This window comes from Capsicum annuum, chromosome 1 (assembly GCF_002878395.1).
Source record: "Capsicum annuum cultivar UCD-10X-F1 chromosome 1, UCD10Xv1.1, whole genome shotgun sequence".
Taxonomy (NCBI): domain Eukaryota; kingdom Viridiplantae; phylum Streptophyta; class Magnoliopsida; order Solanales; family Solanaceae; genus Capsicum; species Capsicum annuum.
The window spans coordinates 41,444,586-41,458,758 of record NC_061111.1 but is presented as its reverse complement, the minus strand read 5'-3'; the positions used below and the strand labels follow the sequence as shown (position 1 = coordinate 41,458,758).

At 37.4% G+C, this 14,173-nt stretch overlaps 1 protein-coding gene across 1 annotated transcript; it reads left to right on the top strand.

Moving 5' to 3' along the window:
- The first annotated feature begins 9,627 nt into the window (after positions 1 to 9,627).
- On the top strand, positions 9,628 to 12,448 carry LOC107854167 (gibberellin 20 oxidase 1-D). Its single transcript, XM_016699163.2, has 3 exons — positions 9,628 to 10,369; positions 11,076 to 11,397; positions 11,895 to 12,448. Exons 1-3 carry the CDS (start codon positions 9,822 to 9,824, stop codon positions 12,156 to 12,158), a joined length of 1,134 nt encoding a protein of 377 aa, XP_016554649.2. The 5' UTR covers positions 9,628 to 9,821; the 3' UTR covers positions 12,159 to 12,448.
- Positions 12,449 to 14,173: the final 1,725 nt, after the last annotated feature.

Below are 14,173 nucleotides of genomic sequence, written 5' to 3'. Positions count from 1 at the left end.
TTTGATTTTTTATTATTTTTTTCGTTATTTTTTTTTATGTAGACGCGCCATTTTTTATTTAATTAATTATGTTTTTTCCACATCAGATCTAGGGGGTAAAAAATATCACTTTTTTATAGTTTAGGTGTGTAAAAGGTCACTAGTATAGTTTAGGTGTGTCTTCGACTTTTCGGGTATAGTTTAGGGTGGAAACGATGCCTTTTCCCTTATATCTATTCTGGTGATGCGTATGTACAATTTATCATCATGTCTCGAAGCTGCAACTGCTGTCACAGCATGCAGTATATATATATATATATATATATATATATATATATATATATATATATATATATATTCTTAGTTAAATATTTTCTAATAATTCAAAAGACTTTTCAAAATCCAGCTGTAGTTATTAATATGATGTTATTGTGGAAGGCTAGATATAATTAAGCATATCTGAGACAGGTGCGTTCACTTTTTCGCAACACCGCTACTTGACAGTCGTGCACACACTGCACAACTTCAGCCACAACACACACAATGTGCAGTCTAAATAATTAGACAGAAATGCAGAAACGTAAAGCACTCAATTGCTTACAGGAACCGCGTCCCCAATCTTTATATTTCTCTCAGAATTACAAAGGATATGTCACACGAAATTGTCAAAGGCATACAACTCTCACTCACTGATTTCTGAATGTCTTTACAATTTTCCAGCAACACATACATATACTGCACTAGGCAGTTACAACAGTTACACATTAGGACACCTGGCAGCCGACATTGGACAAGGCCACATGCTATCACATGACACACAACTTCCTGATCTAGTAATTAAAATACAATATGAAAATACTATGTTTACAATATTCAAAATTCAAACTTAGTAACTACCTCATGTGACTAGCACATGAGTAGTCTTAAACACTTAGCCAATTTTGTCAATGCCAAACACTTAGTAATCTTCCAGCTTTTCCCAATACTTGATCATCGTGTCATGCTTCCAATTCATGTCTTGTCTTGCTATCATCATGTCATGCCAATGTCATGTCTGCACCTGCGCCAACGCCATGTCATTGCTTGCGCCATGAAGTTGTCTTAGTCATGTCACAGCTTAGGCCCCGCCAATGCCCATGCTGCGACTCTGCCTCGATCATGCCAGTGTCCATGTTTGTGTCTATGCCTGTGCCATGCCATTACCTGCGCCTCGCCAATGTCGATGCCAAGCCAGTGCCATGCCATGTTCTTGTCACTGTTGCACGCATGCCCTCTCAAGTGTCATGCGTCTGTCGTTGCCTCAAGTGCCCAAGGCAGCCTTGTCATCACTCTAGCATACTTTGGTCCATCACATTGCTTGCCTTTGGCACATGTCAAGGCTAATGTGCACCTTGACATGGCTTTGTGAGCCATCAAGCCTTATACTGAAGGTCTAACAAAGCACCCTCACCTGATAAACTCGACGCCCTCGTCGAGGTTGTTTTGAGGTAGTCCTCTATTTGTTTGTCGAACTGCCACAGATTCTGAGCTTTCTCCCAAACAACATCTTTTTCACTTGAACCTTTCCACTGAATTAAGAATTATGTCTTGGTACTCTTCTTGCTGTTACCCATGATCCGGTGAGCAAGTATCTTCTCCATGTTGGATTTATACTCTTTCACGATCAAAGGAGGAGCCCTTTTGTTTTTGTTCCTTCCCGGGTCTTCAACATCTTTATTGTACCGTTTTAGAAAACTAACATGAAAGGTAGGGTGAATTTTCAACCTTTCCGACAAGTCCAACCTGTAAGTAACTTCTCCGACCTTTTCAATAACATCGAACGAGCCATCATACCTTCGGATTAGTCCCCTATGCCTTGTCTTCCTCACAATTTGTTTCCAGATTTGAGGAGTGAGCTTCAAGAGCACTTTGTCTCCAACAATGAACTCTACTGCACGTCGATGTTGATCCACATACTTCTTCATGCATTTCTGGGCCTTCCTTAAGCTATCTTGCGCCTCAACAAGCATCTCATGCTTGTCTTTTACAAATCTATAAGCAGCAGGGCAATGGTGATCTTTTTTAAGCATCATCACTTCTAATGGTGTCATGGGCTGCATGCCTAAAACAAGTTCAAACGGGCTCTTTTCCGTTGCCGATGACCTGTGCAAATTGTAACAAAACTGCATAGTGTCCAACAAATCTGCCCAATTCCGCTGGCTTGCTGTCACATAATGCCTTAGGTATTCTTCTAGCAAGTGATTTATCCTCTCAGTTTGGCCATCAGTTTGCGGGTGATTTGCCGTGAAAAATTTTAGATCAGTCCCCATCATAGTAAATAACGCAGCCAGAACCGACCTATGAACCACGCATCTCTATCACTCACGATATTACTTGGCAAACCGAAATGCTTTACCACGTTCTTGTAGAATAATTCTACAACAACTTCTGATGAACAAACGATTGGAGCAGCAACAAAAATAACATACTTCGAGAACCTGTCCACCATCACCATTATGGACGCATTGTCGTCTACTTTAGGAAATACAAAATAAAGTCCATCGAGACTGAAATCCATGGCCTTTCAAGAATAGGCAGAGGTTGTAGCAAACCTGCCTCTTTCATACGTTCCGCCCTGTCTCTTTGACACACATCACAAGTCTTCACGTATGCCTCAATATCATCTTCTATCTTTGGCCAAAAATAAACACGGGATAGCAGGGCTAGCATCCTTTCAACACTGGGATGACCAGCCCAAGGAGTGTCATGCGCCTCTTTCATCATGTCTTTACGCAGGCCACTACCTTGAGGTACGACGATTCTCCCCCTTTAAAGTAAAGAAGATCGTTCTCGATCCAATACCTCCGAATGATCCCATCTTTCACTTGACCCATCCACTTAACATAGAGTGGGTCATTTGCAGCACAAAATATAATTCTATCCAAAAAATCAGATTCAAGTCTAGCAATAGAGTACACTGCAGCAAATACCTCTTTTCGAATTAGTGCATCCGCAACCTGGTTGTGTTTTCCTAGTTTATGCTCCCACGTGATTCATACTCGGCCAGGAATTCCTGCCATCGGGCTTTCTTTGGACTCAGCTTCTTCTGTGTCTTAAAGAACGTGTTCGCAACATTGTTCGTTTACACCACAAACCGAGCACCCAACAAATATAACCTCCAAGTCTGTAAACAATGCACCACTGAAACCATCTCTTTTTCATGTGTCGAATATCTTTGCTCAGCATCACTCAATTTTTGACTTTCGAAAGCCATAGGATGGCCTTCCTACACCAATACGCCTTCAACAGCCTTATCCGACGCATCAATGTGAACTTCAAATGGTAACTCAAAGTCTGCCAGCCTCAAAATGGGTTCTGAAGCAATAACATCTTTCAACGTGTGAAATGCTACATTGCACTTCTCAGACCACACCCACTTGACATCTTTCTTCAGCAAATCAGTCAACGCTGTAGCTTCCTTAGAGTAACCAACAATAAATTTACGATAATAATTAGCCAACCCCAAGAATGATCTTAATTTTTTAATTCCGCTAGGTGCCTGCCAATCGACGATCGCTTGCACCTTCTTAGAATCCATCCTCACTTGGTTTTGACTAACTAAATGCCCAAGGAACTTCGTTTCCTGTTTAGAAAACTCGCACTTTTCCATCTTGACATAAAGTTTGTACTCCCGCAATCGAGACACTACTAACTTCAAATGTTCCAAATGTTCATCAAGGGAACAACTATAAATGACTATGTCGTCTAGATATACCACAACAAAGTCGTCTAGGTAATCAAACAACACATCATTCATCAAGTTGCAGAAAGTTGCCAGGGCATTTGTCAACCCAAATGGCATAACCAGAAATTCGTAAGAGCCATACCTCGTCACACACGTGGTCTTTGATTCATCACCTTCTGCTATTCGAACCTGCCAATACCCTGATCGTAGATCAAGTTTAGTGAACCAGCATGCCTTGGTAAGCCTATCCATGAGATCTTGCACCAACGGGACAAGATACTTGTTCTTCACAGTCACTTTATTTAATGCTCGATAGTCTACACACATCCTCATTGAACCGTTTTGTTTTTTTTGGAATAAAACAGGAGCACCATAAGGAGCTTTCGATGGTTGAATCAAACCAGCATCCAACAACTCATTCAGTTGTTTTCACAATTCAGCCAACTCTTTAGAAGCCATTCGATAAGGTGCCTGCACAGGAGCAACTGAACCTGGTAGTAATTCAATTTTGTGATCGATATCCCTCCTTGGCGGTAATTCTTTAGTCAATTCAGGAGGTATCATATCAGCATATTGCCTCAGTAAATCAGCAACACAATCTGGAACCTCCACCTTCACATCTGGTTTCACTTCAATCATGGCAGCAAAAAAAGTTTCAGCACCTTTCTTCAGTCCTTTCTCGACTGAAATAGCAGAAATGATAGGGCCCTTATTTTTCCCTTTCTTTGCTTCTCCATAAAGATGACAAGCCTTGATGAAACTTGGATTGGTTTCATCTCCGATCATCACTCCGTCTAAGTAAGGAAAAGGAACAAAACGAAACTTTCTAAGGAAATCTATCCCTAGAATGACTTCAAAATCACCTAATAGCATAGCCATCAAGTTATGTTTTCCCGTCCAACTTCCAATCACCATCTGCACATCGTAAGCCATGCCTACAATGGTTTGTGCCTTGGAACTCATTGTTTGGACAAAGGATGGACTTTTCTTCAACTTAAGTCCATATTTCGCAGCAACTTTGGCATCCACAAAAGTATGAGTGGCTCCAGTATCTACCATTGCCATCACACGATTCCCATCAACTTTTATCTCAACATGAATTAACGCAGCATGAGGGTTGTTGAACGACTTTGAGAATTCACCCACAACATTCAGCAAACTGATATGGTTAAGTGACAACCCCAAAAGATTTGCTAACGCAGCAACAACTTCGTCACCCCATTTTGATTCACGTTACCAGTAAGCATCGCATTTACTCTTTCACGATTTGGACAACTCTTGTCCAAATGTGGTCCACCACAAGTTCAACAGCCCTTCGAATTTCCATCTTTCCCTTTGTTCTTGGCATTTCCAGCATTTGTTGGGGCCGTTCCTTTGTCACCCTTGTCGTTACGTCCATCTTTCTTCCCTTCCTATTTCTTCTCAGTATTTTTCTTTGACTTTGAAGAACTAGGAATGTCAGAATCATAACGAGTTGAGCAAAAACCCACCAACTAGTCAGCGACAGCGATTGCACTTGGCAAATCCTTGACATTTTACCTCCGTGGTTTGTTTTGGGCCCATGCTTGCATCCCTGAGATAAAGTTATGAAACTTGTCTTTATCAGACATATTTTGGATATCTAACATCAAAGAAGTAAATTCCTTAATATAGTCACGAATCGTTCCCGTTTGCCTTAGCCTTTTCAACTTATCTCTAGCAATCCATGAAGCATTGCTAGGAAGGAATGGGTCTCTCATTTCCTTCTTCAACTTATCCCAAGTATCAATTTTGGGACGTCCAGCACTTTCACCATCCGCATTCCGAGTATGCCACCACAATTTTGTATCACTAGTCAAGTACATCATGGTGATGTTTAATTTATCCGTCACAACAACTCGGGTCGTAAAGAAATATTCCTCCATGTCCCAAAGTAAATTTTCCAATTCCTTAGCACTTCTAGCACCACCAAAAGGCTTGGGTTCAGGAATTTTTACTTTGGAACTGCTTTCATAGGTCTGTCCAGATGCAGCCACTGCACGTTGCAGAACCATCAACTTCGTCTGCAAATCTGCCATCACCTTGCCTTGATCTTGTACCAGTGACATCAAAGCATCGCTTGAACTCAGAAATTCTGCAGCACTTTCATCATACTGGTTACGTAATTATACCAGTTCACCCGTCATGGTGTTGATTTGTGTTATCAAATCAACAACGCCTTCAGTTTGTTCGAGTTCATCCGTAATACCAATGAAGTTTCGAATTTGTGCAACATCTTCGTTTAATTGAGCGACAGTTACCATCTTCGTACTGCAACGCGGGCTCTGATACCAGTTGAGACAGGGGCGTTCACTTTTTCGCAACACCGTTGCTTGGCAGTCGTGCATACACTGCACAACTTCAGCCACAACACACACAATGCGCAGTCTAAATAATTATACACAAATGCAGAAACGTAAAGTACTCAATTGTTTACAGGAACCGCGTCTCCAATCTTTATATTTCTCTCAGAATTACAAAGGAGATGTCACACGAAATTGTCAAAGGCATACAACTCTCACTCACTGATTTTTGAATGTCTTTACAATTTTCCAGCAACACATACATATACTGCACTAGGCAGTTACAACAGTTACACATTAGGACACCTGGCAGCCTGCATTGGACAAGGCCACATGCTATCACATGACACACAACTTCCTGATCTAGTAATTAAAATACAATATGAAAATACTATGTTTATAACATTCAAAATTCAAACTTAGTAACTACCTCATGTGACTAGCACATAAGTCGTCTTGAACACTTAGCCAATTTTGCCAATGCCAAACACTTAGTAATCTTCCAGCTTTTCCCAATACTTGATCATCGTGTCATGCTTCCAATCCATGTCTTGTCTTGCCATCATCATGTCATGCCAATGTCATGTCTGCGCCTGCGCCAACGCCATGCCATTGCTTGCACCATGAAGTTGTCTTAGTCATGTCACAGCTTAGGCCCCGCCAATGCCCATGCTGCGACTCTGCCTCTATCATGCCAGTGTCCGTGTCTGTGTCCATGCCTGTGCCATGCCATCACCTGCGCCTTGCCAGTGTCGATGCCAAGCCAGTGCCATGCCATGTTCTTGTCATGCTGCACGCATGCCCTCTCAGGTGCCATGCGCCCGTCGTTGCCTCAAGTGCCCAAGGCATCCTTGTCATCACTCCAGCATACTTGGTCCTTCACATTGCTTGCCTTTGGCACATGTCAAGGCCAATGTGCACCTTGACATGGCCTTGTGAGCCATCAAACCTTAGACTGAAGGTCTAACAATATCCATGAAAATCAAAGCTATAATAACTACTAATAATTGTAATAGTAACATATTTAGAGGGTCTAGGAAATCAAAGACAATTTTAACTAATACGGAATCAGCAAAGGCGTTCCATCGTGCTGACAAGTGCTTACATGCATCTACGCATAAATATATATATTTACGCAACCAAATCACTTATAAGTAAAATTCTTGACAACTTTTACTATTCTTATTGTGGTAAAATGATACGTGATCATTTTTTAACTTACAAGTATAAATATTTGATGTATAATGGGGATATATATAGAGAGAGAGAGATTATTCTTATTGATTATTATTCCTTGTCTTGAGCGGGGGTCTATCGGAAACAGTCTTTCTATTTCTCCGGAGGTAGTGGTATGGATTGCGTACATCTTACCCTCAAGACCCCACTACGTGGGAATACACTGGATTTGTTTTTGTTGTTGTATGTTCATTCCAAAATCCGAACACACGTATATAGAGGAGCTATAGGTTCTTACTCGAAAATGAGTGAGATTCGATTCTTTTTGCCATTTTATTTTCTCTATGATCCCAATGAAAAAACCTGATTGATTATGTGTCCAAGGAAGAGTTCAATCAAATAAAAGGAATGCAATATATAATTAATCATTAGAATTGTGTCGACAAAATTATCCTAGGTATAACGTAACATGCATGCAGATCAACACCTAGCTCATAACACAGATTGGACAATAACTTTACAATGAAGTGAAGGAATGGAAAGACAATCAAAGCTACAATAATAGCAACATTGAAATTTTTTTTGGGACTTTATGGCATATATACAAAGAGGACATTGATAAGTAGACCAAGAGGACATTATTGGACAATTACTTTACAATGAAGTGAATGGGGAAGACAATCAAGGCTAATTATAGTAACACTGAATTTTTTTTCGAACTCTATAGCATATACAAAAAAGAAAATATTTTTTCGAGAAATATATTTTTTTAAGAAAATATGTGATTTTCTTGTTTATTTTCGATCATGCTTAATAAGTAACTAAAGAGATATTGTCTCTAGAATATTTATACGCAAGAAACTGCTTGAAACTAATTTAGGAGGAGAATGAGTGGTGTAGGGGCAGGAGTTGGAGGCTTAATTTGTAGTTGGAACTTGGAAGTGAGTGAATTTGGAATGCTCGTTTATTATTTTTAGAGAAAATGGTCAGTTTTCATTCTGAACTATACACGAAATTACTGAAACACACTCGAACTTTAAGAGGGTCCTATTACTCCCTGAACTAATTAAAACTGTATTTTTTTACAACCTTAATGTCTGAACGTCTGAATGGTCACTTAACTTATAGTAATCGATCACTAAAGTCGTCACTTATCTTTATTTTATCTTTAGAAGGAACATGAAAGGTGTAGAGTTTGTACTATTGGACAAAGTTATATATGGAAGTATGTAGTTAATGGAATATAGGGGCAAGAAGGCATTAAAGTAAAAACTTAAAAAGTGAAGAGAATGGACAAGTATACAAGATTCAAGTTAGTGAGAACGACGCAACAGTGGCAATAATATTTACTACTAATTTGCCTTTAAGTTTTAAGATTCCAACTTTTAACTTTGCCGACCTCTCCAATGAAACTCACTTGTCCTTTTTTACCTAACAATCCAAACTTAATTAATTAGGACCAACTACTTATTATTAGTACCATTTCAAGAAAAAAAATAGTATATTACTACCTTTTTTTTAACAAAAGTTCTTTGATAAGATTGGGTTTATCTTGCAGAAGATCATGCATGTGCCTTAGCTTTTTTCTAAAGAATAATAATTTTACTTTTATACGAGTAACTATCTTTAGTTACTCTTTAAGGTTGACCTTATAGTAGTGTGAATTCTTAATACGATAAATATTACGAGAAATAAAATTAGCTCATAAAAGTATAATTTTCAATTCGTTTAAGTTTGGGTGGTTTTACTCAAATCAATGCACTCTGCCTGTCTAATCCATCTCATATAAAAGTTGCATCGATTGAGCTAAATATGTGGTTCAGATTGATTGATGAAAGATTTTGTTGATATGTATTTGATATAATATGTATAGTTATAATAAAGAAATTGCTTTTATTAATTTTCTTTGGTGATTAATAAATCATAAGAAGAAAAAAAAAACTTGATAAGAGTTTGCCTGCCTGCTCCAGGACTCATTGTTTAGCCCAACTTAATCTAGCCTACTTTATCCTAAGCTAGCATTTCACCATATATATTTTGAATATTTTGAGAATTTATCTTTTTTGATCATATATTTAGAATCAAATTTGAAAATTTATCATAAAAAGATTTTTTAGTTCCAAAAACCTGGTCCTGACCGGCAAGTTTTTGATAGAAATTTTTCTCACACTCATAAAAGTTTAATCTTTTTTCAAGTCATGTCCGAACAAAATTTCAAGTTTCAAAAATCACAACTTCAAAAACTTAAATTTTTACATTTCAAAGTTTCAACTTCAAAATTTGACAAACTGAAGCTATGTAATCTTTATAGAATTGATGATATATCCACTTATTTATTAACTATCCATTTTATACCCCTCAAATTCAACTTGACCCCTTACAACATCCTAGTAATATAAGTACATATAAGTTAGACCCTGTATGATTTAAATCCAAAACAAATGCTCCAAATACTTGTACCTCTAACTCTTACAATATTGTCTTAGCTAGCCCCTTCACCTAAGCCTTCGAAAACCAACTGTCAGAAGTACTCCCTCATCTCTTTTCACTCTATATATATAGTAGTTACAAGATGGTCTAGCTTAAAAAGATAGAAGTCCATTTTAAAAAACACACTTCCAATGATTTCTTCATCATATGCAACAACAACAACAATAATGCATGATGAAACACAAGTTGATCAAGAAACATCTCTTGTCTTTGATATTCTTAAAAACAATTCAAACATTCCTCAACACTTCATATGGCCAGATGATGAAAAGCCATGCCCTCAGGCACCACCACCATTACATGTTCCTCCAATAGACTTGAATGACTATCTCTCCGGTGACCCCCTAGCCGTCTCCAACGCCACTCGCCTTGTTAATGAGGCATGTCGAAAGCATGGCTTCTTCCTTGTTGTTAACCATGGAATCGATTCGAAGCTCATCAATGAAGCTCACAAGTATATGGATTTCTTCTTTGGGAAGCCTCTTGTTGAAAAGGAAAGAGCAAAGAGAAAAGTTGGTGATTATTGTGGTTATGCTAGTAGCTTTACTAGTAGGTTCTCTTGCAATCTTCCTTGGAAAGAAACACTTTCTTTTAGATATTCTGCTGAGTTCCCCTATTCAGATCATATAGTCCAAAGTTACATCTTGAATGTCATGGGCCAAGATTACACTCATTTTGGGTAAGATTATTTGGTGCAATATTAGTCAAAATGATTTTATTTGATATGTACTATTACTCTGTAAGTTCTACTTTATAAATGATCACAGTTGTCGTTAGAACATTTCTCAAGAATTACTTTTTAGTAGATCACTATACACTATGCATGTCATGTGTGTAATGTTGCGTGTTTTATTTCACCATCTAGTGAATCTAAGTTATAAGATTTGAAGTTGAAATTTAATTATTTGAGTTTTTGGAGTTGTGATTTTTGAAACTTTTAAGTTTCGTAAGTGGAAATGAAATTTCTCCTTGTCTGTATTTTGAAGATAGATTTTAAATTCCATGACCAAACAGGTATGTGAAGATACGTTGTTAGAGCATATGACCAAACGCTAGCTAAATTATGAGACACAGTATAAAGTTTTGTAGATACAACTTAAACTTATGCCATCAGTGTCGGGGAATAGGACAAAAGGTCAAATTATTGATGTCTCTTTTTTTATGTTGGGTTAAAGTTTAACGTGGAATAGTAAATATGTCACTCTAACTTCTAGTGAATCTATTTTTGGTAACTAGTCTTTTGCTTTACTAGTTCAGGCACTCGTGGAATTACATTACATTGTGTATGTTGTTGTAGTCTTTTGCTTACTAATTCGGATTTTACACTATCTATATTATTGTTGTAGTCTTTCTTACTAGTACATGTTTTGTTACTTAACTTGTAGGAATGTGTACCAAAAATATTGTGAAGAAATGAGCAAACTTTCCCTTAGTGTGATGGAACTTCTAGGGGAGAGCCTTGGAGTGGGAAGAGCACATTTCAGAGAATTTTTTGAAGGGAATGATTCAATAATGAGATTGAATTATTACCCTATTTGCCAAAAACCTGATTTGACTCTAGGGACAGGACCTCATTGTGATCCTACTTCTTTAACCATCCTTCATCAAGATGATGTTGGTGGCCTTGAAGTGTTTGTGGATGAAAAATGGCACTCTGTTCCTCCTAGTACTAATGCTTTTGTGGTCAACATTGGTGATACATTCATGGTAAGCCCAACTCTTTTTTAACTATAAGCAAAAATCTAATTACATCTCGGGAGTATTTTAACATGTTGTGGCAAGGGTGGATCGGAGCTAGGAGCGTGCAAGGGGTTCATCAAGCTGCATGGCATTATCTTTTAGGTGACCTGATAATGTAAAAGCGTTTAATTTAGATCAAGTTCAACTCATAACAAATGGGATAGGAAGGATTATTACTATGACTGCTTTCACAACCACACAACATTACAAATGTGCAACTCAAAAGACATTGACAAAACAAGCATGAAAGTACATATTTATGGCCCCAAATTAAAAGAACAACATTAGAAACAAAGGCATGGGAATGTGACCCCACATCCCATTTGTCCACTATAGATCATTTTGTACTATAATATACAACATGGTTATTTATACATTATTCATATATGATGCAATGTGATGTTCTAATAAAGTGTGTGAAGAAAAGAAGCTAATTTGGAATGTGAAATTATTGTACTTCTCAGGTAATGTCAAATGGGACATACAAAAGTTGCTTGCACAGAGCAGTTGTAAACTGTACAAGAACAAGGAAGTCATTGGCATTTTTCCTATGTCCAAACAAGGACAAGATAGTAAGCCCACCAAAAGAGTTGATTACTAGGAATCCACCAAGGAGGTTCCCTGATTTCACATGGCCAGTTTTTCTTGAATTCACTCAGAAACATTACAGAGCTGACAAAAATACTCTTGATGCCTTTGTTCATTGGCTTCTTCACAGAACCTGCTAAACACATAATTACAACTACATATCAATATGTCCTTTTATTTCTATGTTGTACTGCGTTAAGGTTTTGAACTTTATAGCTAGCTAGAAGAGAAGAGCAATATTACAGCTGTCCAAAGAGAATCTTGCTCTAACACTGTATCTATGATTTGAGCAGCTAGCTTATAGAGATTATATATATAAGATTATCAGCTTATATATGTAGCCTTTCATCTTTTCCTTTGTCCCTTTGGTTGATGTTAAAACACTCAACTTTTTATGATATGAAAAGCCAGGACAATTGAGTTATGATCATGTTGAGTTATACATCATATAGATAGATATATGTGCGCTAATTAATTGCATGGTCACTTTTTATTTGGTAGTACACTTGGAAAAAGAAAAATTTCTTACTCTTTCATAAGTTATATATGCGGATTAAGTCTGTCAAGATTAAAAACTTTATTTCCTTTATAAGTTTAATAGTTTATCTGTGACGCCTAAGATAGAGGGCGGATTGATGAGGGTAGGTCACAAAGAAGGACTGACAAACTTCTAGGCCGACAAGTGTATCTTCTGTATTATGAGGAAGATCGTGCAAATGCAAATGGTACCTTTGGAGAATCTGGCATCGGAAATGAGAGTGAAAGGGAAGAGTTTTATAATGCACAAGACAACACATGCATGTTCACATGGTACATGTAAGTTGAGCCAAAGCAGACAATATATACGTGCCATGAACTTATATCGCAACACTATGATCTTCAATATATAAATCTCCTTCTTATCTATGTCCTTCATTAGCCAAAAGATCAGCACATTTATTTGCTTCCCTCCTATATGTATAATATATAGTGACCTTAATTTGCTTCTAACAAATAATAACCGTAAGAAGGTAATAGTATACACTCCTTATTTCCATTTCTACCTCTAAACTAAATCTTGGAATCCTATTTATTTTGCTGGCCAATTATAACTCTTATTTGATGCTCCACATAGTTGTGCCATTAGAAAACTAAACTAGATTCATCCTACTTGAATATCTCAATATCATCATTTCTAAAAAGCCATCTAAAAGCAAGCAATTACATCTCAAAAGTCTTTAACTACACTGCCAAGTTGCCATCAATATTCAGCACGTACTGCATAGTCACCATATGCCATGCAAAATTCAATAGTGTAGTACGGTGAAAAACGTACATGGCTGCTAATTCTGGAAAAAGAACATGGTCAAAAGGTATCAGTTTCCTTTTTCATACGTATCAAATTGGTTATTTTGCCGTACACTGTGGGGCTATGAGCAGTGGCGGAGCCACCTTGTGATTAGGGGTTCATCCGAACCCCCTTCGACGAAAAATTATACTATTTCTATATAGTGAAAATTCTTTTTTATGTATATATAATTAATGTTGAACCCCCTTTGACTACTTCGTGTGCCTTTGTTTTTCAATTTTGAACCCCTTGGTAAAAACTCTGGCTCCGCCACTGGCTGTGGGAGAGGAAGTGCAAACACTCAACCTGTCTTCCAATGTACAATTACTCACATGTCACATCCATGTTTAGACCACCTTATATTTAATGTGTACGTATTAGATAATTCATAATTAGTAAGTGATAAAAAATTTATTTGATGATATTTTTTTTTTACCAATCCTATAAAATATTGGAAGGCCAAATGCCTTTAGGGGACCATATATATATTCTTCACTTTTTATTTGTTCATGGCCACTTTTTGTCTAAAGTGTAACGTTATTTTTCTAACTCTCATGATGTACTTCTTTCGCCATTGTACCTCATCCAATGACTTTGCTCCTATTTGACATTTTTGAATCAGGAAATACGCTTGGTTTCATTTGGATCATACGTAGCTGTAACCAATCTGTTGTTATTAGGGATATGACAGAAAGATATATTAATAGAACAACATGAATTAGAGTATTAGACTAAGTAATTTTACCTTTGTTGTAATTGCATATCTATTTTATTTTCTAAATGACAAAGAGAACCCATGATTAGCTAGATAGTTGTGCTTTTTAGTCG